This window comes from Salmo trutta, chromosome 40 (genome assembly GCF_901001165.1).
Source record: "Salmo trutta chromosome 40, fSalTru1.1, whole genome shotgun sequence".
Taxonomy (NCBI): Eukaryota; Metazoa; Chordata; class Actinopteri; order Salmoniformes; family Salmonidae; genus Salmo; species Salmo trutta.
In genome coordinates this window covers 2,754,243-2,779,396 of record NC_042996.1, presented here as the reverse complement: position 1 = coordinate 2,779,396, position 25,154 = coordinate 2,754,243, and the positions used below count along the sequence as shown (strand labels likewise).

The 25,154-nt window shown below is 46.7% G+C and overlaps 1 protein-coding gene across 5 annotated transcripts in view; it reads left to right on the top strand.

Moving 5' to 3' along the window:
* The window catches only part of nrf1 (nuclear respiratory factor 1), a 34,864-nt gene extending 9,972 nt beyond the window's left edge, over positions 1-24,892 (top strand). Inside the window, exons 6-13 of one of the 5 annotated variants that reach the window (XM_029741916.1) lie at positions 1,736-1,894; positions 3,358-3,561; positions 4,670-4,768; positions 5,213-5,293; positions 6,988-7,038; positions 7,872-8,029; positions 14,275-14,435; positions 23,277-24,892. In XM_029741916.1, the coding sequence (XP_029597776.1) occupies positions 1,736-1,894; positions 3,358-3,561; positions 4,670-4,768; positions 5,213-5,293; positions 6,988-7,038; positions 7,872-8,029; positions 14,275-14,435; positions 23,277-23,437 (1,074 nt within the window). In that variant the 3' untranslated portion in view covers positions 23,438-24,892. The remainder of the gene's footprint in view (positions 1-1,735; positions 1,895-3,357; positions 3,562-4,669; positions 4,769-5,212; positions 5,294-6,987; positions 7,039-7,871; positions 8,030-14,274; positions 14,436-23,276) is intronic. The other 4 variants (XM_029741917.1, XM_029741918.1, XM_029741919.1 and 1 more) reach the window with 4 other exon arrangements.
* Positions 24,893-25,154: the final 262 nt, after the last annotated feature.

Below are 25,154 nucleotides of genomic sequence, written 5' to 3'. Positions count from 1 at the left end.
AATCTACTCAGTGATGTCAATGTGGGTAGATGCTGCAGTGGCCCATCCCTACCCCGGCCCCAGTATTACCAGGGACACTGAGGACATGGGGACTAAACCCACCCCAGCTGGGGAAGACACACACACACAGGGCTACACATGCCACACGCACAGGGGACTGGTAAGGTCCCCTTCGTCTCACAGGAAGAGGGGGCAAATCAGAATAAATAAATGAGGAGGCCTCTTATGCAATAGGTTGGATGAGTCCAAGCAATCAGGCTTCATTGTGGTTAGTCGTCAATCCTAACTGTTCAGAGTACAGTACACCACTTAAACAGTAGGGAGAATGAATGAAACATCATCCACCTACTACTGGTTTAAAACTACCACTGAATCTCCTCTGGTCACTACAGCAGTCTGTTAACATGTTATTGAACTGTAGTGAATCTCCTCTGGTCACTACAGCAGTCTGTTAACATGTTATTGAACTGTAGTTAATCTCACTGAATCTCCTCTGGTCACTACAGCAGTCTGTTAACATGTTATTGAACTGTAGTGAATCTCCTCTGGTCACTACAGCAGTCTGTTAACATGTTATTGAACTGTAGTTAATCTCACTGAATCTCCTCTGGTCACTACAGCAGTCTGTTAACATGTTATTGAACTGTAGTTAATCTCACTGAATCTCCTCTGGTCACTACAGCAGTCTGTTAACATGTTATTGAACTGTAGTTAATCTCACTGAATCTCCTCTGGTCACTACAGCAGTCTGTTAACATGTTATTGAACTGTAGTGAATCTCCTCTGGTCACTACAGCAGTCTGTTAACATGTTATTGAACTGTAGTTAATCTCCTCTGGTCACTACAGCAGTCTGTTAACATGTTATTGAACTGTAGTTAATCTCACTGAATCTCCTCTGGTCACTACAGCAGTCTGTTAACATGTTATTGAACTGTAGTGAATCTCCTCTGGTCACTACAGCAGTCTGTTAACATGTTATTGAACTGTAGTGAATCTCCTCTGGTCACTACAGCAGTCTGTTAACATGTTATTGAACTGTAGTTAATCTCCTCTGGTCACTACAGCAGTCTGTTAACATGTTATTGAACTGTAGTTAATCTCACTGAATCTCCTCTGGTCACTACAGCAGTCTGTTATTAACATGTTATTGAACTGTAGTTAATCTCACTGAATCTCCTCTGGTCACTACAGCAGTCTGTTAACATGTTATTGAACTGTGGTTAATCTGGCCAGTGAAAATGGGTGTGTTTATATCTGGATGTTGTCTTTTGTTACAGTACAACTGATGGACACTAGAGAGTCAGCTATTGAGGCGGTTCAGGTTTTCTGCCCAGAACAGGGTTTTGTTCATTTGGGCAGGCAACAGTGAAATGTTGTAAAATGTTTTTCAGCGGAAAAGGAAAGAGCGCAGTCCAGGTTGTCCCTCCAGGTTTCAGTCTGTTTTCTTCCATTCAGTGCCACCCAAGTTCAGAGCCGTTAGGCCAAGATTGTGTTAGTTCATCAGTCAGGGAGGCAGACTGGAGCCTCAGTCATAGACTGGCCTGTAGATAGACCTCAGTGCAGTGTGGTCTCCTTTTTAGAAATCCTATTTCTGGGCCCAGTCCACCTCAGCAAGCTGCAGGTAGGTAATCAATACCGCTTCCCTCCCCTAGTCAAGGGCGTGTGTGTGTGTGTGTGTGTGTGTGTGTGTGTGTTTTCATCCTCACCCCCTGTATCTTGTTTCCTCTGGTCAGGCCCAGCTGCGAGCGTTCATCCCAGAGATGCTGAAGTATTCGACAGGCAGGGGCAAGCCTGGCTGGGGCAAGGAGAGCTGCAAGCCCATCTGGTGGCCAGAGGACATCCCCTGGGCCAACGTGCGCAGCGACGTGCGCACTGAGGAACAGAAACAGAGGGTGAGGATGAAAACACACTTTCCCTGTGAATTGCCTCCCTGGTATCATTACAATGTTGAATATGGTAGAGAGGTAGGACGTTGTGGAGGTCAAAGGGTCTTTGAGTGGAGACGGTTAGAGAATAATAACTTGGTGGGACAGAGTTCTACCAGGGACAATCCAACAATAATAACTTGGTGGGACAGAGTTCTACCAGGGACAATCCAACAATAATAACTTGGTGGGATAGAGTTCTACCAGGGACAATCCAACACTAATAACTTGGTGGGACAGAGTTCTACCAGGGACAATCCAACAATAATAACTTGGTGGGACAGAGTTCTACCAGGGACAATCCACCAATAATAACTTGGTGGGATAGAGTTCTACCAGGGACAATCCAACACTAATAACTTGGTGGGATAGAGTTCTACCAGGGACAATCCAACACTAATAACTTGGTGGGACAGAGTTCTACCAGGGACAATCCAACACTAATAACTTGGTGGGATAGAGTTCTACCAGGGACAATCCAACACTAATAACTTGGTGGGACAGAGTTCTACCAGGGACAATCCAACACTAATAACTTGGTGGGATAGAGTTCTACAGCCTTCCCTGTAGCTCAGTTGGTAGAGCATGGTGTTTGCAACACCAGGGTTGTGGGTTCGATTCCCACGGGGGGCCAGCACAGAAAAAAAAATGTATGAAATGTATGCATTCACTACTGTAAGTCGCTCTGGATAAGAGCGTCTGCTAAATGACTAAAATGTAAATTTAAAATGTTCTACCAGGGACAATCCAACACTAATAACTTGGTGGGATAGAGTTCTACCAGGGACAATCCAACACTAATAACTTGGTGGGATAGAGTTCTACCAGGGACAATCCAACACTAATAACTTGGTGGGATAGAGTTCTACCAGGGACAATCCAACACTAATAACTTGGTGGGATAGAGTTCTACCAGGGACAATCCAACACTAATAACTTGGTGGGACAGAGTTCTACCAGGGACAATCCAACAATAATAACTTGGTGGGATAGAGTTCTACCAGGGACAATCCAACACTAATAACTTGGTGGGACAGAGTTCTACCAGGGACAATCCAACACTAATAACTTGGTGGGATAGAGTTCTACCAGGGACAATCCAACAATAAGTTATGTGGAAATTACTTCTTTACTGTTTTAAAATATGTTTAGTTATGAAGCATAGGTATCAATGAATACAAATGTACATTTTGTTTGAGTTACTATTTTACATAAGACAACAATATACAAAAAAGTATACCATCAGAATATCATTGCAATGAAATTACTTATTCAAATGACTTATGTATTGCAACTAAAGCCCAGACTGAATTCAGCTCCGTTTCACTCCACTATATCAATTAGTAAAGTTAAACTATAGTGAAACGTAGAGTAATTCTGTTTGTTGTTTCCTGTATAACATCTCCTCTTGCTGTGGCGCCCCTTGCTAGGTGTCGTGGACGCAGGCGCTGCGGACCATCGTGAAGAACTGCTACAAGCAGCATGGGCGCGAGGACCTGCTGTACGCCTTTGAGGACCAGGTGCCACAGCACACGGCCATGACCACGGCCACCCACAGCATCACCCACCTGGTGCCCTCACAGACCGTGGTGCAGACCATCAGCAACCCCGACGGCACCGTCTCCCTCATACAGGTCAGATTTCCCATAGGTACAGATCTAGGATCTCCCTTAACCAATATTTGGTCAAGTTCCGGGGTAAAGTTTCCCCTAGGAACAGATCAGCTTATTTTTTAGTGGGGTAATGCTAAACTGGCCCAAGATCAGCGTCTAGGGGCAACTTAACCCTACTCCACAGATCAGACGTCACCTAAACGCAGAGTCAAGATTAGGGTCCCAACATTCCGGGAACATTTGCAAAGTTCCCAGGTTTTTCAGAAATCCCGATTGGAGGATTCCCAGAATCAGAAGGGAATAAGCTGGGAGGGACTTATCAAACTGGAAGTCCTCCAACTGGGATTTTGGAAAGACCTGGGAACTTTGGGTGTGTTTCTGGAATTTTGCAACCCTACTAAGGATCCAGATGCCGCAGGCCTCCCTGTCTATAGACGGCCGCAGGCCTCCCTGTCTATGGGCGGCCGCAGGCCTCCCTGTCTATGGGCGGCCGCAGGCCTCCCTGTCTATGGGCGGCCGCAGGCCTCCCTGTCTATGGGCGGCCGCAGGCCTCCCTGTCTATGGGCGGCCGCAGGCCTCCCTGTCTATGGGCGGCCGCAGGCCTCCCTGTCTATGGGCGGCCGCAGGCCTCCCTGTCCATGGGCGGCCGCAGGCCTCCCTGTCCATGGGCGGCCCGCAGGCCTCCCTCTCTCTGGGCGGGCGGGCCGGCAGGCCTCCCTCTCTCTGGGCGGGCGGGCCGGCAGGCCTCCCTCTCTCTGGGCGGGCGGGCCGGCAGGCCTCCCTCTCTCTGGGCTGGGCGGGCCGGCAGGCCTCCCTCTCTCTGGGCTGGGCGGGCCGGCAGGCCTCCCTCTCTCTGGGCTGGGCGGGCCGGCAGGCCTCCCTCTCTCTGGGCTGGGCGGGCCGGCAGGCCTCCCTCTCTCTGGGCTGGGCGGGCCGGCAGGCCTCCCTCTCTCTGGGCGGGCCGGCAGGCCTCCCTCTCTCTGGGTGGTGATTAAAAGATGCCCTGGGTGATGATTTGGAGGGATATAATCCATGGGAAGGTTTTGGCAGTTTTGTACCCAGGTTGCCCATTGTAATCTCCCTTTCCTCTCTCTGTCTCTCCCTCTCTTTTCCCCTCTCTGCCCCTCAGGTGGGCACAGGGCAGACTGTGGCCACTCTGGCCGATGCCTCGGAGCTGCCAGGCACAGTGACCGTGGCCCAGGTCAACTACACTGTGAACGACGGAGAGGTACACACACCACACACCTCATCAGTCTCTCAGAACACAAACGCGCGCACACACACACTTCCAAATACACACATGTGCAGAGACACCTGATTCTCCTATCTGATGACTGTATACGGTTGTAATGACAGTCCCTCCTGTGTGTAAGGTGTTACTACTATTCTGTGAGGAGTGTTAGATGTTACTGTTAAGTCTCCAGAGTAGTGAACATAGCGTGTAGCTGAAATGTTTCTCTGACTGGCTCCATTACACACTTTTAGGCAATATGCCCCTTTACACCTTATCACTTATAATAAATAAATACAAAACGATTTTGATGGCGTTTTAAGCCTGAAGGTCGTTTTTCTGCAGTGTGCGGACAGCGTTTCCTCTTTTTGAGATGCTAATGTTAACCATCTCCTGATTCCTAATTGGCATATATCATTCCTCACCTCTCCTCGGCAATAGTTGATGTGTGGTGAGCTTTCTGGCGCAAAGGGGCAGTCCAGACCACACCCAGGTGGGTTCTACACATTGGTCATGGATGAGGTGATTTCCCCCTTACTATTTAAAGCGCTGACAGGGATTTTTCTGCCATTGAAATCCTTGGGCGGGCCGCCTAAACGGTTTATCGGGTCACCTAAGTCCACACAGTGAGGGAGAAAAACGTTTTTATTTTTGATAGATTTTCGGGATGGAAAAACACTTTTCAGTGTAAACTTAAACAACAGATATAACGGATGTAGAAAAGACTAGATATATATATATATATATATATATATATATATATATATATATATATATATATATATATATATATATATATATATATATATATTAGAATATGATCTTTGAGAACTAACAATCACCAAAGTAAAAACAATACATTTAGCAGTATTGATTTTGTTATTCTGTTTGAGCAAAATAACACTGCATTAGCCATGGCAGAACTGCAGGAATTTTGCTTTAAAACTGCAATATCTTCTCCCAGCTCCATGGAGAAATGTGTAGAACTGCAGAAAATGATCTCCGCTCCATGGAGAAATGTGAGTCCTGCAGGAAATGAACTTTAAAACCTCCTGAAAATGATCTCCGCTCCATGGAGAAATGTGTAGAACTGCGGGAAATTGGCTTAAAATGCAAATAATACTGTACACCATCAAGATGAGGGCCTCTTAAATTCATCTGCGCCTACGGGCTGACTGCGCCCGTTGCCATGCCCACCACCTAAGCCCTTTTTTGATCCAGAAAAAACCCTGCGCTGATGTAAAAAGCGCCATAGAAATCAGTCTTGTTTTTGTTTCATTATGTTAAGTGTTGTAGAACATGCTACACTGTGGTGTACTTTACACTCTGGGATCCGGCGATACTGTTAGTTGTGGTGTACCTTACACTCTGGGATCCGGCGATACTGCTAGCCATAGATGTGCACGCAAGGATAAATAATCCTGTTGGTTTATAGTCCTATTTCATTTTCAAGAGATGATCAATACAAGGCTTTGGTTTTAAACACAATTTTATATTACTCAAGACTTTAATGCGTTCCGGCCTCCCGAGTGCACAGTGGTCTAAAACACTGCATCGCAGTGCTAGAGGCGTCCCTACAGACCCGGGTTCGAACCCGGGCTGTGTCGCAGCCGGCCACGACCAGGAAACCCATGAGGCGGCGTACAATTGGCCCAGCGTTGTCCGGGTTAAGGGAGGGTTTGGCCGGCCGGGATGTCCTTGTCCCATAGCGCACTAGCGAGTCCTTGTGGCGGGCCGGGCGCATGCACGCTGACTTCAGTCGCCAACTGTACGGCGTTTCCTCCGACACATTTGGTGCGGCTGGCTTCCGAGTTAAGCGAGCAGTGTGTCAAGTAGCAGTGCGGCTTGGCGGGGTCGTGTTTCGGTGCATGGCTCTCGACCTTCACCTCTCCCGGGTCCGTAGGGGAGTTGCAGCGATGGGACAAGACTAACTACCAATTGGATATCATGAAATTGGGGAGGAAAAAAAGCTTTTAATCATTTTAATCAACAACAACAACAACAAAAAGCTTTTATGCGTTGTCTGAATATGTTGGCCAACAAAACATTTTTATTGTAATTTGCATGATATGGTATTTGTAGGATTATCATAAATCACTATGCCTTCATCTCTTGTTGAGGAACAAGTCATATTTACTGTTCTGTAACCCTGCAATGCAACTTCATACTCTGTTTCAATATCATTGCTGAATACCAAGTTCTCTACTCTTCACCAGAATATGTCGGTGTGTCGCACGTTACCGATGGAGGTGTCGCCACAGTTTATTGTAAGCGGCAGATCTACGTCACATTTTATGTTAATTGACTACGACAAATGTTTGTCGAAGGATCACAATCATACTCGTTTTTGTTTGTCGTAGTGTAGAAACACCCTAACTCTGCCTCTCTCTGTCACTTTCCCCCTCTCTTACTCTCTCCATCTCTCTTACGACTTCCTCTCACTTGCTCTCCCTCTCTCTTACCCTCTTCCTTCTATCCTATTTCCCCCCCTCAATCCCTCCCTCCTTCCTCCATCCCTCCTTCTTCCTCCATCCCTCTCCCCCTCCATCCCTCCCTTTCCTTCTTCCTCCATCCCTCTCTCCCCCTCCATCCCTCTCTCCCCCTCCATCCCTCCCTTTCCTTCTTCCTCCATCCCTCTCTCCCGCTCCATCCCTCCCTTTCCTTCTTCCTCCATCCCTCTCCCCCTCCATCCCTCCCTTTCCTTCTTCCTCCATCCCTCTCTCCCCCTCCATCCCTCCCTTTCCTTCTTCCTCCATCCCTCTCTCCCCCTCCATCCCTCCCTTTCCTTCTTCCTCCATCCCTCTCTCCCCCTCCATCCCTCCCTTTCCTTCTTCCTCCATCCCTCTCTCCCCCTCCATCCCTCTCTCCCCCTCCATCCCTCTCTCCCCTCCATCCCTCTCTCCCCTCCATCCCTCTCTCCCCTCCATCCCTCTCTCCCCCTCCATCCCTCTCTCCCCCTCCATCCCTCTCTCCCCCTCCATCCCTCTCTCCCCCTCCATCCCTCCCTTTCCTTCTTCCTCCATCCCTCTCTCCCCCTCCATCCCTCCCTTTCCTTCTTCCTCCATCCCTCTCTCCCCCTCCATCCCTCCTTACTGGCCAGGTTGAGCAGAACTGGGCGACTCTACAGGGTGGGGAGATGACCATACAGACCACACAGGCATCCGAGGCCAATCAGGCGGTCGCGTCCCTCGCCGAGGCCGCTGTCGCCGCCTCCCAGGAGATGCAGCAGGGAGCCACCGTCACCATGGCACTTAACGGGTAGGGCGTGTTCATTAGGGCACACCGTCACCATGGCACTTAACCTCTCTAGGGTACGTGAGACGAAATCGTCCAACACTATTCAACAGCCAGTGACAAATCAGAGCGCCAAATTTAAAACCACAAAATGTCATAATTCAAAGTTCTCAAACATAGGACTATTTTACACCATTTGAAAGACAAGACTCTCGTTAATCTAACCACATTGTCCGATTTCAAAAAGGCTTTACAGCTAAAGCAAAACATTAGATTATGTCAGGAGAGTACTCTGCCAAAAATAATCACACAGCCATTTTCAAAGCAAGCATATATGTCACCAAAACCACAGCTAAATGCAGCACTAACCTTTGATTTTCATCAGATGACACTCCTAGGACATTATGTTATACATGCATGTTTTGTTCAATCAAGTTCATATTTATATCAAAAACCAGCTTTTTACATTAGCATATGATGTTCAGAACTAGCATACCCACCGAAAACTTCCGGTGAATTTACTAAATTACTCATGAATAACGTTCACAAAATACATAACAATTATTTTAAGAATTATAGATGCAGAACTCCTTTATGCAATCACGGTGTCAGATTTTAAAATAGCTTTTCGGCGAAAGCACATTTTGCAATATTCTGAGTACATAGCCTGGCCATCACGGCTAGCTAATTTGACACCCACCAAGTTTGGCCCTCACCAAACTCAGATTTACTATAAGAAAAATTGGATTACCTTTGCTGTTCTTCGTCAAAATGCACTCCAAATGTTGTTTTGGTTCCAAATAATCCATAGTTATATTCAAATAGCTCCGTTTTGTTCGTGCGTTCAGGTCAGAATCCGAAGGGTGACGCGCGAGCGCATTTTGTGACAAAAAAATTCAAAATATTTCCGTACCGTACTTTGAAGCATGTAAAACGCTGTTTAAAATCAATTTTTATGCTATTTTTCTCGTAAAATAGCGATAATATTCCAACCGGGCGACGTTGTATTCATTCAAAGGCTGAAAGAAAAAAATGGAGTAGTCTCGTGGACGCGCATCTTCAGTGTCACTGTTCCCAGCCTGACCACTCACAAACAGAGCTCCTGTACTTCGCCCGGAGACTGCAGACACCCCATTACACTTTCTGGCGCCTTCTGAGAGCCAATGGAAGCCTTAGAAAATGTCACGTTACAGCAGAGATGCTGTATTTTCGATAGAGATGCCACAGAAGGAGAACAAATTGTCAGACGGGGCACTTCCTGTATGGAATCTTCTCAGGTTTTGGCCTGCCATATGAGTTCTGTTATACTCACAGACACCATTCAAACAGTTTTAGAAACTTTAGAGTGTTTTCTATCCAAATCTACTAATTATATGCATATTCTCGTTTCTGGGCTAGAGTAGTAACCAGTTTAAATCGGGTACGTTTTTTATCCGGCCGTGCTAATACTGCCCCATAGCCCCAACAGGTTAACGGTTAGGGAGTGTTCATTAGGGCACACCGTCACCATGGCACTTAACAGGTAGGGCGTGTTCAGGGGGGTTGGTGTCAAGGGACAAGCAGGGTCGTCCAGCCAGGCGAAGAAAATGTGCAACTCAACAGCATTGTGGACAATCAGGCCATATGCTGTATCTGCACTGACTCTGGGAGTAGGTGACTATTGAGAGTACTTAGTCTGGGGGATCAGTCATCATAATGACAACACACAGATACCACAGCCATTGGATGACCCATCCATGTTTACTTAAAGGCCTAGTGCAGTCAAATGTGACCAACCGGGCCTGGCTGCATGACGTAATGCACAACCTCATACGGACCTTCTGATAGGACGAGGCAGAGCCCTGTTGGTCAGGTGACCCGCGGGCTGTGCCTCTGGCGCTTTTATAAACCATCCCAATTCCCCCAGGCTCCACAGCGGACTGCTATTGGTTCGACTACTGAAAGGCTAGTTGGTGAGTGATGACCTGTGGACCCATTAGCAGAATACTGAGAGTAAAGATACTCACTGGGGAGGACTGCAGGACAGCGGCCTTCCTTTGTCAATACATGTGTTTTACCCAAGAGTTACACCCAGTCATCAGTGTGTATGTTTTGAGCTACAGTCATCAGTGTGTATGTTTTGAGCTACACAGTCATCAGTGTGTATGTTTTGAGCTACTGACAGTCATCAGTGTGTATGTTTTGAGCTACGCAGTCATCAGTGTGTATGTTTTGAGCTACGCAGTCATCAGTGTGTATGTTTTGAGCTACTGACAGTCATCAGTGTGTATGTTTTGAGCTACTGACAGTCATCTCTAACAGGTTTCTCTTGTGAAATAGATTTGATGTCAGTGAGACTAAACTGTATATTTAAATGTTAAATCAAATAAAAACTGTAACCATGGTATAATGTTGTTACAGAATGTCATTACCTAACACACTGTGTCAATCTAAAAACATCCAAACTGAATGAAACCTGCAGAAACATTTTGAGATTGGGAGAAATCTAATTCTGTAAACAACGTGCACAATGCACACATCTCCTGCTGCACTGCTTGGGGGTGGGGCTCTCTGTGAGCTTAATGCAGGATGCTGGTACAAGGGTGTGGAGTCAGAATCCTGCTGTCCCAGAATGCCGCAGTGTGATTGAGGTATGGTCACCGCCCAGATGCTCTCTCCTCTCTGTTTATAATGGAGTAGGATGAAGTTGCCCATAGACGCTGATTTTGGGTCAGTTTAGCATGTCCCCCACTGATGGTTAAAGGTCCAGCCCAGTGCAGTCAAATGGGTGATTTCCTGTGTTTTATATATTTCCACACTGAGGTTGGAATAATACTTTGAAATTGTATAAAATGATAATGCCATTTTAGTGTTAGAGCTGTTTGAAAAGACCGCATGAAATTTTACCATGCAGTAAATTAGTTAATAGAACAATAAGAAAGAGGCTTCCAAACATCTGCCAATAACAGCTGAAATAACATTTTCCCCTCCCCACTCAGACCACTCTGACAGTCCTAGCAAAGTTCTTGTTTGAGAAATTGTCCTTTATTAAGAAGCTATTTTAGTTGAAACCTGTTTTAATTGAAAACAATCATGTAAGGTCCTTAATTGTTACCTAGAAATGATTTGATATTGAGATAAAAACAGCTGCATTGGGCCTTTAAGGACAGTGCTTGCATTGGCAATGGGGCATCTTACAGCGTGAACAAAGTGCATCTAGGTGTATTCATATCAGCAAGTGCTGACACAAGACCCTGGGGTCTGAGCCGTAACAAGGGAGGGGCAGGCAACTAGGCTGAATAGTGTTATTCCCATAGTCTCTAATTGCATAGGTAGTTCTATAACACCTGTGATGTCAGAAAGAGGGGACGGTTGGAGCAGGAAACTAAGGGTCCCATAGGGACATGGGGTCAGCTGCTTTTTCCTCCCATTTCAGTGTTTAATTTGAGTTAATTAATTAGCCGTTACCTTTGTACTCAACTGCCTCGCCTGGTTTCTGGGGTGTTAAGAGGTTGCTAACCAACCAATCAGCCGCTACATTTATTCCTCTGAAAACCACTGCAATGAGATTGTGCTTTTCACAAAAGTGTGGTAACGGGTGTTTGTGAACTAAACAGTAAAACTGCTAAAACTGGTTTAAAGTCATTTGCTTTTTTGGAACCTATTGTGTGTACTAAGTGTGAAGATGCTGGCGGTGCACTTGTTAACACTACGGTAGATGCACTACAGTAGTGCACTCGGTAGTGCACTCGGTAGTGCACTCGTCGACACTACGGTAGTTTGGAGTCATTTCCTCCAGTGTCTTGGAGTTCCCATTGGGGCTTGTTACAGGAGTCCTCTTCCCTCCTGGTTACCTCATGTGAGCAGCACTCTGCACTTTGCCAGAACCTTCCGTCCCTGTTTCCCAACCCCCAGTGCCCACTGAGGAGGGAAAATGCTTTTTTTTTTTCTCTCAAAAAGAGCTTATTTTTTACCCTAGTGGATGTTCTCATTATGACAGAATGGTTGAAAATGGGATATGTCAATTCTTGTCAGTTTGATCTTTAGTTTGTTCTATAAATGTGAGCTGTAAACAGTCATTCTATGAATCGTTGTGGATGAAACTCTTGGGTGTTGATTATATTTCCTGTGTCGTTTGGCTGGAAGAGGAGAACTAGAAGTTAGTATCCCTGTTGAGGAATATGTGTCAGATTCCCAAAGTAAGGTGATTTACCCAATAAATTACTGGGAGTTTATATATGGAGTGTTTGACTCTTTATTTTTGTAGTTTATTCGCCGTTAGTCAGCACCTCCACACAATCTTTTTTCTGGGTGTGCGCCAGCTCATGTCTTTTAGATTCCCAAAGTTGACCATGACAGAAAAGATGCTTTATAATGACCCCACCCCCCATGTTCTAATGACCCCATCTCCCCCCATGTTCTAATGACCCCATCTCCCCCCATGTTATAATGACCCCACCCCCCCATGTTCTAATGACCCCATCTCCCCCCATGTTCTAATGACCCCATCTCCCCCCATGTTCTAATGACCCCATCTCCCCCCATGTTCTAATGACCCCATCTCCCCCCATGTTCTAATGACCCCATCTCCCCCCATGTTCTAATGACCCCATCTCCCCCCATGTTCTAATGACCCCATCTCCCCCCATGTTCTAATGACCCCATCTCCCCCCCTGTTCTAATGACCCCATCTCCCCCCATGTTCTAATGACCCCATCTCCCCCCATGTTCTAATGACCCCATCTCCCCCCATGTTCTAATGACCCCATCTCCCCCCATGTTCTAATGACCCCATCTCCCCCCATGTTCTAATGACCCCATCTCCCCCATGTTCTAATGACCCCATCTCCCCCCGTGTTCTAATGACCCCATCTCCCCCCGTGTTCTAATGACCCCATCTCCCCCCGTGTTCTAATGACCCCATCTCCCCCCGTGTTCTAATGACCCCATCTCCCCCCGTGTTCTAATGACCCCATCTCCCCCCGTGTTCTAATGACCCCATCCCCCCCCGTGTTCTAATGACCCCATCTCCCCCGTGTTCTAATGACCCCATCTCCCCCCGTGTTCTAATGACCCCATCTCCCCCCGTGTTCTAATGACCCCATCTCCCCCCGTGTTCTAATGACCCCATCTCCCCCCGTGTTCTAATGACCCCATCTCCCCCGTGTTCTAATGACCCCATCTCCCCCCGTGTTCTAATGACCCCATCTCCCCCCATGTTCTAATGACCCCATCTCCCCCCGTGTTCTAATGACCCCATCTCCCCCCGTGTTCTAATGACCCCATCTCCCCCCGTGTTCTAATGACCCCATCTCCCCCCGTGTTCTAATGACCCCATCTCCCCCCCGTGTTCTAATGACCCCATCTCCCCCCGTGTTCTAATGACCCCATCTCCCCCCGTGTTCTAATGACCCCATCTCCCCCCGTGTTCTAATGACCCCATCTCCCCCCGTGTTCTAATGACCCCATCTCCCCCCGTGTTCTAATGACCCCATCTCCCCCCGTGTTCTAATGACCCCATCTCCCCCCGTGTTCTAATGACCCCATCTCCCCCCGTGTTCTAATGACCCCATCTCCCCCGTGTTCTAATGACCCCATCCCCCCCGTGTTCTAATGACCCCATCCCCCCCGTGTTCTAATGACCCCATCCCCCCCGTGTTCTAATGACCCCATCTCCCCCCCGTGTTCTAATGACCCCATCTCCCCCCCGTGTTCTAATGACCCCATCTCCCCCCGTGTTCTAATGACCCCATTCCTTGTCAGCAGTCCCTGGGGCACTGGGGTCGGTTTGGGGGTGGTGGGAGGATGGGTGTATTGTTTTAAAGAGTGTCCCAATGCAGAGCCAAATATGTGCAATGGTGCGCTGCCTACTCACCTTCAGATGTGGGGAGTTGAAGTGGGTGTTTGGGTGAGAGTGTTGGGCCTCTGGTAGCACCATACAGTCAACTATAGGCTAATGTTGGACGTCTGGCACCACCATACAGCCAACTATAGGCTAATGTTGGACCTCTGGCACCACCATACAGCCAACTATAGGCTAATGTTGGGCCTCTGGCACCACCATACAGCCAACTATAGACTAATGTTGGACCTCTGGCACCACCATACAGCCAACTATAGACTAATGTTGGGCCTCTGGCACCATCATACTGTCAGGGTTGGGGCTTGGGTTGTTGTCCCCTCTCCCTATAATTGTCCATGTCCACCAGTCTGTCAATGATGTGTAGGGTGGACAAATAGCCACGCATCACCTCCTTTCCATCTCTAAGCTGTGTGTGATTGTGTTGCAGTGAGGCGGCGGCCCATGCAGTGGCGACGCTGGCTGAGGCCACCCTACAGGGAGGAGGTCAAATCGTTCTGGCCGGGGAAACGGCGGCTGCTGTAGGAGCACTGACTGGAGTGCAAGATGGCAGCGGTACGTACCACACAACCTCTCAACAACTATTGTCAGGTAATTGACTCACCTGTATAAATCAATGTCAAATAGTCCACTGACACTCCTCATACCATTACAACACCCCCCCTAACAGTACACCCCCCCTAACAGTACACCCCCCCTAACAGTACACCCCCCTAACAGTACACCCCCCTAACATTACAACACCCCCCCTAACATTACAACACCCCTAACATAAAATAATAATAATGCCTTTTGTGAACTAACACTGGCACCCCCCCTTTCTAGCTCTGACTTTGCTGATAGCTACTTCATTGATGGAAAATGTACTTACTGTGATATGTGGTTGTCTCACCTAGCTATCTGAAGATAAATGCAACAGTAAGTTGCACTGGATAAGAGTGTCTACTAAATGGCTACAATGTAAATGTCAATTCAAACAACAGCCCTAACATTTAACCCACGCAGCCCAAGCGTTTGAACCCACGCAGCCCTAGCGTTTGAACCCACGCAGCCCTAACATTTAACCCACGCAGCCCTAGCGTTTGAACCCACGCAGCCCTAGCGTTTGAACCCACGCAGCCCTAGCGTTTGAACCGACGCAGCCCTAGCGTTTGAACCCACGCAGCCCTAGCGTTTGAACCCACGCAGCCCTAGCGTTTGAACCCACGCAGCCCTAGCGTTTGAACCCACGCAGCCCTAGCGTTTGAACCCACGCAGCCCTAGCGTTTGAACCCACGCAGCCCTAGCGTTTGAACCCACGCAGCCCTAGCGTTTGAACCCACGCAGCGCTAGCGTTTGAACCCACGCAGCGCTAGCGTTTGAACCCACGCAGCCCTAGCGTTTGAACCCACGCAGCCCTAGCGTTTGAACCCACGCAGCCCTAGCGTTTGAACCCACGCGTTGTTTCATATACACCATGCATACAAAACGATTAAATCACTCAGTTGAACATAATCCTCCCATATCATGATGACCTGTCAGGGGTGTCAGCTACAGGTAACACAGCACATACAAACCTGTCCCCTGCTCTCGCTAGGATAACCCAGGTTCCCCAGCTGTGCTGTTTGTGTGTGTGTGGCTCATACTAGATACTCTGTATGGGGAGAATGATTTTACTGTAGCGCAGAGGCCTGCCTGAACTTGACTCTGCCCATGTGTTTCATTAAGTGACCACAACTGTCCAGTTTCCTTGTTTGAATGTTAACTGAATGTTAATGATACTCAGTTTACACTAGATTTATATCATTCATTACATTCAGAGCAAGTCAAGCTCCTTTCATATTCAACTCATTCAAATTGTCTGGAAGGGTGGCAAATGAAAATCACTAAAAGGCCGGAGGTTTTCAACAAGGCCGGAGGTTTTCAACAAGGCCGGAGGTTTTCAACAAGGCCATAGGTTTCAATGTGCATTTAACAAAGGAGTTGGTATGACTGGATATTTGGTCCTGTACTTTAGTTGTGGAGTTTGTTGTGTACTTTCTGCTTTTACCCCAGAAGGTGAGGTCCATATAAAAGGACAGTTGATGAGTATGGTTCTTGGGTGGTAGCAACACCGGGACACATTAGTGAAGGTGGTTTTCCACCAACAGCATTTCCTCCATTGAGTCTAGTCTTCCCAGTTACACAGTAGTGTCTGTATCACACCTGGGTTCCAGTACTATTTACTGTATTTTAATTACTTTCAAATACATTTCAAAACAAGAAAATAAGTATTTCAAATAGTTAAATAGGCATGTATTTAAACCCAGGTCTGGTCAGTATGTGAGGGAATAGGACAGGAGCCGCCAGGTCTGGTCAGTATGTGAGGGAATAGGACAGGAGAGCCAGGTCTGGTCAGTATGTGAGGGAATAGGACAGGATCTGCCAGGTCTGGTCAGTATGTGAGGGAATAGGACAGGAAATGCCAGGTCTGGTCAGTATGTGAGGGAATAGGACAGGAGCTGCCAGGTCTGGTCAGTATGTGAGGGATTGGACAGGAGCTGCCAGGTCTGGTCAGTATGTGAGGGAATAGGACAGGAGATGCCAGGTCTGGTCAGTATGTGAGGGAATAGGACAGGAGCTGCCAGGTCTGGTCAGTATGTGAGGGAATAGGACAGGAGCTGCCAGGTCTGGTCAGTATGTGAGGGAATAGGACAGGAAATGCCAGGTCTGGTCAGTATGTGAGGGAATAGGACAGGAGCTGCCAGGTCTGGTCAGTATGTGAGGGAATAGGACAGGATCTGCCAGGTCTGGTCAGTATGTGAGGGAATAGGACAGGAAATGCCAGGTCTGGTCAGTATGTGAGGGAATAGGACAGGAGATGCCAGGTCTGGTCAGTATGTGAGGGAATAGGACAGGAACTACCAGTGAGCCACTCTGTGTTGATGCAACAGAGACCCATGTGAGCATGTCCACCATTCTATTAATCCCTACTATGTCTCTACAACTCTGCTGCTGACCGTTCATACTGTAGATACACATTTCCAATACATACTGATTACAGTTATTTCAATTCTTTCAGGTCGTATGATACCAGCTCTCATCAGCTGATGGTTACATCATGATCTCAGCAGCAGCTTTTATCCACATAACACTCCACCACCATCATTCCAGAAACTCCATACTCTCTGCCTTCAGGGCTAGTTTCCTGTCTCTTCTCGTCACTCCCCTGTCCTACAGTGGGCCATGCCCCTGCTGGTGACCCTTCCCCCCAGGCACGGGGGCGTTGTCATCTCCCTGAAGTGCTCTTGCTAAAGAGGCTTTGATCCACTCCATTATCAGTCTATAGTCTTATCACTGGGCCAGCTGTCAGCCCCCTGGGACCGGACAGCAACCGGCCTCATGGTGACTCACACTGTCCCCTCCTCTACCACTGCCCACAGGCTGCAGTAGGAAGAAGGCCACTAGCAAAGGTGTGTCTTTAAACACCCAAAGCTGATTAGCAAGCATTACAACTACATTTAAAGAAAATGGACATCAGGAAGCCTTCTTTCCCCCCCACAATGTGCCTGCCCATCATTTTACAGTCGCTGCATTGCATTGCATTGCAGTGAGAATCTAATGCTTTTCTCCTAAGTGAAGTTAAAGCTGTCCCTATTGGGTGTGGTATGTTTCACAGGAGTGACAGACGGTATGACCGACGAAAAACATGTTCCGATTTGGACATGCATCATACTGTCATTTGCAAAATAGCTACCCTTTTTAAGTCGCCCATCTGTTGGGTCGTCACTAGTTAACACAGCCACAACGTCGTAATTATGGCTAAACCCCACCCCTTTCTACAATTGATCTTCTTAAAATCTGATTTTAAACCTAACTTTAACCACACTACTAACCCTAAATTTAAGACCAAAAAGACAATTTTGACTTTGTGGCTGTGTTATCTAGTGAAAACCCATCTGTTGTGGCTTTATGTGAGCCGTCAAAAACTCGGCCACTCTGTTTAGTGAATGGACAGGGAGGGAGGCAGCAGAACCGAGGAGCCTGAGGCTAGGAAAAGGCATTGTGGGATAGCTGGAGCCCCTTCCGTGCCCCATCATTCTACAAGTGGGTTATTTTAGCCAGTTGGTAGAAGCCACAGCACTAAACCTCCCTCCCTTGTTGCTTCTGCGGTTAGTGTGCATCCCAAATGGCACCCTATCCCCTATATAGTTGACTACTTTTGTCCAAAGCGGTCACAAGTAGTGCACTGTATAGGGAATAGAATGCCATTTGGAACACATCCTTAGTATGTTAGCTAGCAGCAGGCCCCACTCAGCTAACAACCAGCCCTTCACCTGTTGGCCCAGTGCTGCTCCTCTCCTGAGCCTGTTGACCTTTACCTAATCACCGTAATGGAGGAGTGGAGGGGCCACTGTTTGAAGTGCTGCCTGATTGGCTAGCTTTGTCCCTAGCACACATACACGCTCGCACACACTCATCGACCATGGCCCTCAATGTCACAGTAAGTGAAGTGTGAGCGACTTGGCCTGGTACTTGACTCAGTAAGCACCGGGCTCTCTCTCGCTCGCTCGCTCGCTCTCTCTCTCTCTCTCTCTCTGAATGCCAGGCTACCTGCCGCATATTGACAACATGTAAACTATATTTAGTCTCAACTGTTTATTGAAAACATATTTACATTTGCACAATGAGCGCTTGTCTCTCAAATACATTGTTACAGTTGGTCAGCTAGCTAGCAAATTGTGCCATATTAGCATTGACTTGAAATCAGTCAAGACATAGTGAACTTACTATGCCAGACTGCCCCCCCCCCCCCCCCCCCCCCCCCCCACACACACACACACACACACACACACACACACACACACACACACACACACACTGTATTGTAAGCCCTGCTACTATACAATCATCACAGCCAGTCAACTACCTGAATCAACACAACTTGATTCTGTCACGTAGCTGGACCAAGGGGGCTTATTAGACTACTACAGAGGGGGACCTGGGGCCTCATTTAGAGAAGGCATGTACGCGCAGATTGATCATACGAGTCGACCAAATGGATTTACTTGGCATTACATTTAGTGATTTTATAAATTAAACATAATTGAGACTTTATTAATGCGTCTGTAGACAGACATTGTTTAAATTGAATTTCTCACGTTACATTTTAACACTAAAATGTGGTGTTTAAACTAATCACATTTTCTAAAGGAGGGGTCTGGATCCTTTGCCTAGTGGATAAGGTAAAGAGGTGTGGGTTATCATATTGTTGATCACATTTATGCATCATTTTCAAAATGGCCGCATTAGTTATCATTATGCCAGTGTATCACTGAAATATGGAATGACCACGAGCATCCGCCTGCCACCATACCCAGCTATGACCTCCTTCCCCTAGCCTGTGACGCTGTGACAGCTTGTGGGGCTGGGCAGAGACCCACGTGACTGCAGAAGTAATCCCCAGGCAGAGTCTCTCTCACACACACACACACTCACACACAGCTGGGCAGGGAGGAGAGGCAGTCCGGCTCAATTGGACCATTGTTCTGCAATGTAGCCTCTCTAAAATGGCTGCCTAAAGCGGTTTGACTCGAGCATGGCTCTCTCTCAGGCCCTAACCCCACCTTAAAGACCCTCATGGACCAAGGCACTTCACAGCAGAACTAAAATGGCCATTTGTCATTTGTCCATTTCATCAGTCCCTTTGTCAATACTGCATTGTATGTGTGGCCAAAATATAGAATAGCATAGCAAAATGGATTGCTCTCATTCTGGGAAATTAATATTTCACTTCACAATTACATTTATAACATCAGACAAGAAAATATGGAATATACATGTTTATTAGGATCCCTATTAGCTGACGCCATGATGTCAGCTAGTCTTCCTGGGGTTGGACACATAACTAAAAATACATTTACAAACAATTACAATTAACAACATTAAACATTGTAGAGGTGCTGGGCTGGCATGGTTACTACACGTGGTCTGCGCTTGTGAGGCTGGTTGAGCGTACTGCATTAAACAACCTCTTTCGTATCGTCTGAGATCCCTAAAGATTGGAAAGCTGCCGCGGTCATCCCCCTCTTCAAAGGGGGAGACACTCCAGACCCAAACTGCTACACACCTTTATCCATCCTACCCTGCCTTTCTAAAGTCTTCGAAAGCCAAGTTAACAAACAGATCACCGACCACTTCGAATCCCACCGTACCTTCTCCACTATGCAATCTCGTTTCTGAGCTGGTAATGGGTGCACCTCAGCCACGCTCAAGGTCCTAAACGACATCATAACCGCCATCGATAAGAAACAATACTGTGCTGCTGTATTCATCGACCTGGCCAAGGCTTTCGACTGTCAATCACCACATTCTTATCGGCAGACTCAACAGCCTTGGTTTCTCAAATGATTGCCTCGCCTGCTTCACCAACTACTTCTCTGATAGAGTTCAGTGTGTCAAATCGGAGGGCCTGTTGTCCAGACTTCTGGCAGTCTATATGGGGGTGCCACAGGGTTCAATTCTCGGGCCGACTCTCTTCTCTGTATACATCAATGATGTCGCTCTTGCTGCTGGTGATTCTCTGATCCACCTCTATGCAGACGACACCATTCTGTATACTTCTGGCCCCTCTTTGGACACTGTGTTAACTAACCTCCAGACGAGCTTCAATGCCATACAACTCTCCTTCCGTGGCCTCCAACAGCTCTTAAATGCAAGTGAAACTAAATGCATGCTCTTCAACCGCTCGCTGCCCACACCTGCCCGCCCATTCAGCATCACTACTCTGGACGGTTCTGACCTAGAATATGTGGACAACTACAAATACCTAGGTGTCTGGTTAGACTGTAAACTCTCCTTGCAGACTCATATTAAGCATCTCCAATCCAAAATTAAATCTAGAATCGGCTTCCTATTTCGCAACAAAGCATCCTTCACTCATGCTGCCAAACATACCCTCGTAAAACTGACTATCCTACCGATCCTCAACTTCGGCGATGTCATTTATAAAATAGCCTCAAACTCTACTGAGCAAATTGGATGCAGTCTATCACAGTGCCATCCGTTTTGTCACCAAAGCCCCATATACTACCCACCACTGCGACCCGTATGCTCTCGTTGGCTGGCCATTGCTTCATATTCTTCGCCAAACCCACTGGCTCCAGTCTTTGCTAGGTAAAGTTCCGCCTTATCTCAGCTCACTGGTCACCATAGCAGCACCCACCCGTAGCACGTGCTCCAGCAGGTATATTTCACTGGTCATCCCCAAAGCCAACTCCTACTTTGGCCGCCTTTCCTTCCAGTTCTCTGCTGCCAATGACTGGAACGAATTGCAAAAATCACTGAAGCTGGAGTCTCTATCTCCCTCACTAACTTTAAGCATCAGCTGTCAGAGCAACTTATCGATCATTGCACCTGTACAGTGGGGGGGGAAAGTATTTGATCCCTCGCTGATTTTGTATGTTTGCCCACTGACAAAGAAAGGATCAGTCTATAATTTTAATGGTAGGTTTATTTGAACAGTGAGAGACAGAATAACAACAAAAAAATCCAGAAATTTTATAAATTGATTTGCATTTTAATGAGGGAAATAAGTATTTGAACCCCTCTCAATCAGAAAGATTTCTGGCTCCCAGGTGTCTTTTATACAGGTAACGAGCTGAGATTAGGAGCACACTCTTAAAAGGAGTGCTCCTAACTGCAGCTTGTTACCTGTATAAAAGACACCTGTCCACAGAAGCAATCAATCAATCAGATTCCAAACTCTCCACCATAGCCAAGACCAAAGAGCTCTCCAAGGATGTCAGGGACAAGATTGTAGACCTACACAAGGCTGGATTGGGCTACAAGACCATCGCCAAGCAGCTTGGTGAGAAGGTGACAACATTTGGTGCGATTATTCGTAAATGGATGAAACACAAAAGAACTGTCAATATCCCTTGGCCTGGGGCTCCATGCAAGATCTCACCTCGGGGACTTGCAATGATCATGAGAACGGTGAGGAATCAGCCCAGAACTACACGGGAGGATCTTGTCAATGATCTCAAGGCAGCTGGGACCATAGTCACCAAGAAAACAATTGGTAACACACTACGCCGTGAAGGACTGAAATCCTGCAGCGCCCGCAAGGTCCCCCTGCTCAAGAATACATATACATGCCCGTCTGAAGTTTGCCAATGAACATCTGAATGACTCAGAGGACAACTGGGTGAAAGTGTTGTGGTCAGATGAGACCAAAATGGAGCTCTTTGACATCAACTCAACTCGCCGTGTTTGGAGGAGGAGGAATGCTGCCTATGACCCCAAGAACACCATCCCCACCGTCAAACATGGAGGTGGAAACATTATGCTTTGGGGGTGTTTTTCTGCTAAGGGGACAGGACAACTTCACCGCATCAAAGGGACGATGGACGGGGCCATGTACCGTCAAATCTTGGGTGAGAACCTTCCCTCAGCCAGGGCATTGAAAATGGGTCGTGGATGGGTATTCCAGCATGACAATGACCCAAAACACATGGCCAAGGCAACAAAGGAGTTGCTCAAGAAGAAGCACATTAAGGTCCTGGAGTGGCCTAGCCAGTCTCCAGACCTTAATCCCATAGAAAATCTGTGGAGGGAGCTGAAGGTTCGAGTTGCCAAACATCAGCCTCGAAACCTTAATGACTTGGAGAAGATCTGCAAAGAGGAGTGGGACAAAATCCCTCCTGAGATGTGTGCAAACCTGGTGGCCAACTACAAGAAACGTTTGACCTCTGTGATTGCCAACAAGGGTTTTGTCACCAAGTACTAAGTCATGTTTTGCAGAGGGGTCAAATACTTATTTCCCTCATTTAAATGCAAATCATTTTCTAACATTTTTGACATGCGTTTTTCTGGATTTTTTTGTTATTCTGTCTCTCACTGTTCAAATAAACATACTATTAAAATTATAGACTGATCATTTCTTTGTAAGTGGGCAAACGTACAAAATCAGCAGGAGATCAAATACTTTTTTCCCCCACTGTACACAGCCCATCTGTAAATAGCCCACCCAACTACCTCATTCCCATATTGTTGTTTATTTTTTGCTCCTTTGCACCTCAGTATCTCTACTTGCACATTCATCTTCTGCACATCTATCACTCCAGTGTTTAATTGCTAAATTGTAATTATTTTGCCACTATGGCCTATTTATTGCCTTACCTCCCTAATCTTACTACATTTGCACACACTGTATATAGACTTTTCTATAGTGTTATTGACTGTACGTTTGTTTATTCCATGTGTAACTCTGTGTTTGTGTCGCACTGCTTTGCTTCATATTGGCCAGGTTGCAGTTGTAAATGAGAACATGTTCTCAACTGGCCTACCTGGTTAAATAAAAGTGAAATAAATAAAATAAAAAGACATTTAGGTCGATGGAGAACAGAAGAAAAGGCTACTTTAGACTATTTAAACATGTCTAAGCCTGTATCCCCCTCTGTCTCTCTCCAGGCCTGGTGCAGATCCCAGTCAGCATGTACCAGACGGTGGTTACCAGCCTAGCCCAGGGGAACCGGCCCGTACAAGTAGCCATGGCGCCCGTGGCCACACGCATCGACAACACGGTCACACTGGACGGCCAGGCGGTAGAGGTAGTGACTCTGGAGCAGTGACACTGAATCCTCCCTCGGCAGGTGTGTTCCACTGGAACAAAGTCCCAAAATGGCCGCCGCCGGGAGCTGAGGGAGGGATAGTCCGTTTTCACCATAGAGATAGATAGAGGGCTCATCTTTATCTGTGCCATTATAGCATCTGGGACAGCATGGGCAGTGCCATTGAGGCCATCTCCATTTTGAATTCGTAAATTTTTCTCTTCACGATTGACTGATCCCTCCTGATAACCTGCTTTGACATTACTCCGTCAGTGGAGGATCAGCCAATGAAGTTGGAAGTCCCCCCCCAGTTGACTACATTAAAATGGTGGAAGCCCTAAATGGCACTGCCCATGCTAATACAGCCTTTTGGCCAGTAGAGGCCTCTATCATTCTCTATGGTTTCCACATGCTGCGCTCTGTACAATGTAAAAAAAAATATTTTTTATGTACATCTGCAGGGGAATAAAAGTGACGGATTTATCAATGCATTGTTTACTATATGTGTGTATATAGTAGAAGATATGTTTTTTTGTTTGAATGTCCTTTTTTAGCTTTGATGTTGAGCATTGTGTGACATGGGTTAGAGTATTTAGTATTTATTTCTGCACACCTTAACATTTACTTAAAGAATAACCAAAAAGCCAAGGGGGACGCCACCACCACCAATTCACCTTTCATTCTGAACCTATATCACAGTCCCATTAATGATGTTTTGGTACTATGTCTATGTGAGTGTTATTCCATGTTTGTTATAGAATGCGGTTACTAAATCACAATCACTCTGCTCTGTTGTCATGGACTTCATATGCAATCAGGTTGTGCCGAAACCCAGGAACCTTTCTACTAATTCCACACCCTGCTATATTAGTCAATGTTCCTCTTGTACCCTGGATGTCTACGAAGCATCCCAATTATCAACTGTCCACTGTAAGACACTTCACTGTCTAGAATGATTCCAATGAAACATTATTTCTGAAATATGTTACCTGTTGTTGTGTGGTTTATTGTACTGTAGTCCACTCCACACACATGCTGGGATTTGTGAAGACTCAGGATTTATTAGTAAGGTATTTTTTTGTGCTGGATATTTGACGACCTGGCTAGGCAGCCATTTTGACTCCAGAGAATATCACAATTGGTGTCTCCAATGCATGATTAGCTGTCCCTTTTTGAGTATTTAAAAAACAAAACAACAAAGACGCTCCTTTTGATGTCAGTGGTAGGAACTTATTCTAAATCATTTTATACATTGAGGGGGGCTGTACTGTGTACTACAGAGCATTCAATGACTTTTGTATTTGTACAGAATACGTGTGCATTCTTTGTCTGGATTGATATGACGGTATGAATAAATTCAGCTCACTACGGAGAATCCTCTGTAGAATGAATGATTTAGGAAATACATTAGGTGACTGAATTACACCAAGCATGCAGTCCATGTGATCGCCCAATAAAGTGACTACGTTCACCGGTCACACTAGCCAGTGTCATCATTGATCTCTGAAGGTGAAATACTTCCTTTCCAAAACCCTACTATTATTCTTCACATATCAGGTCGTCGTTGGACTTGTTGGTCCATGCCCCTCTTTTTCTACATGGTATATCGCATATCGATGTAGTTACCCTGCCATGAAAACTCCATGACCTCTATACACTCCACTGTCATCCCCCTACCCGCCACACGCACTCAGAGCCTGTCGTGACGGACGGTCAGGGTCCTGGTTACATCATAAGC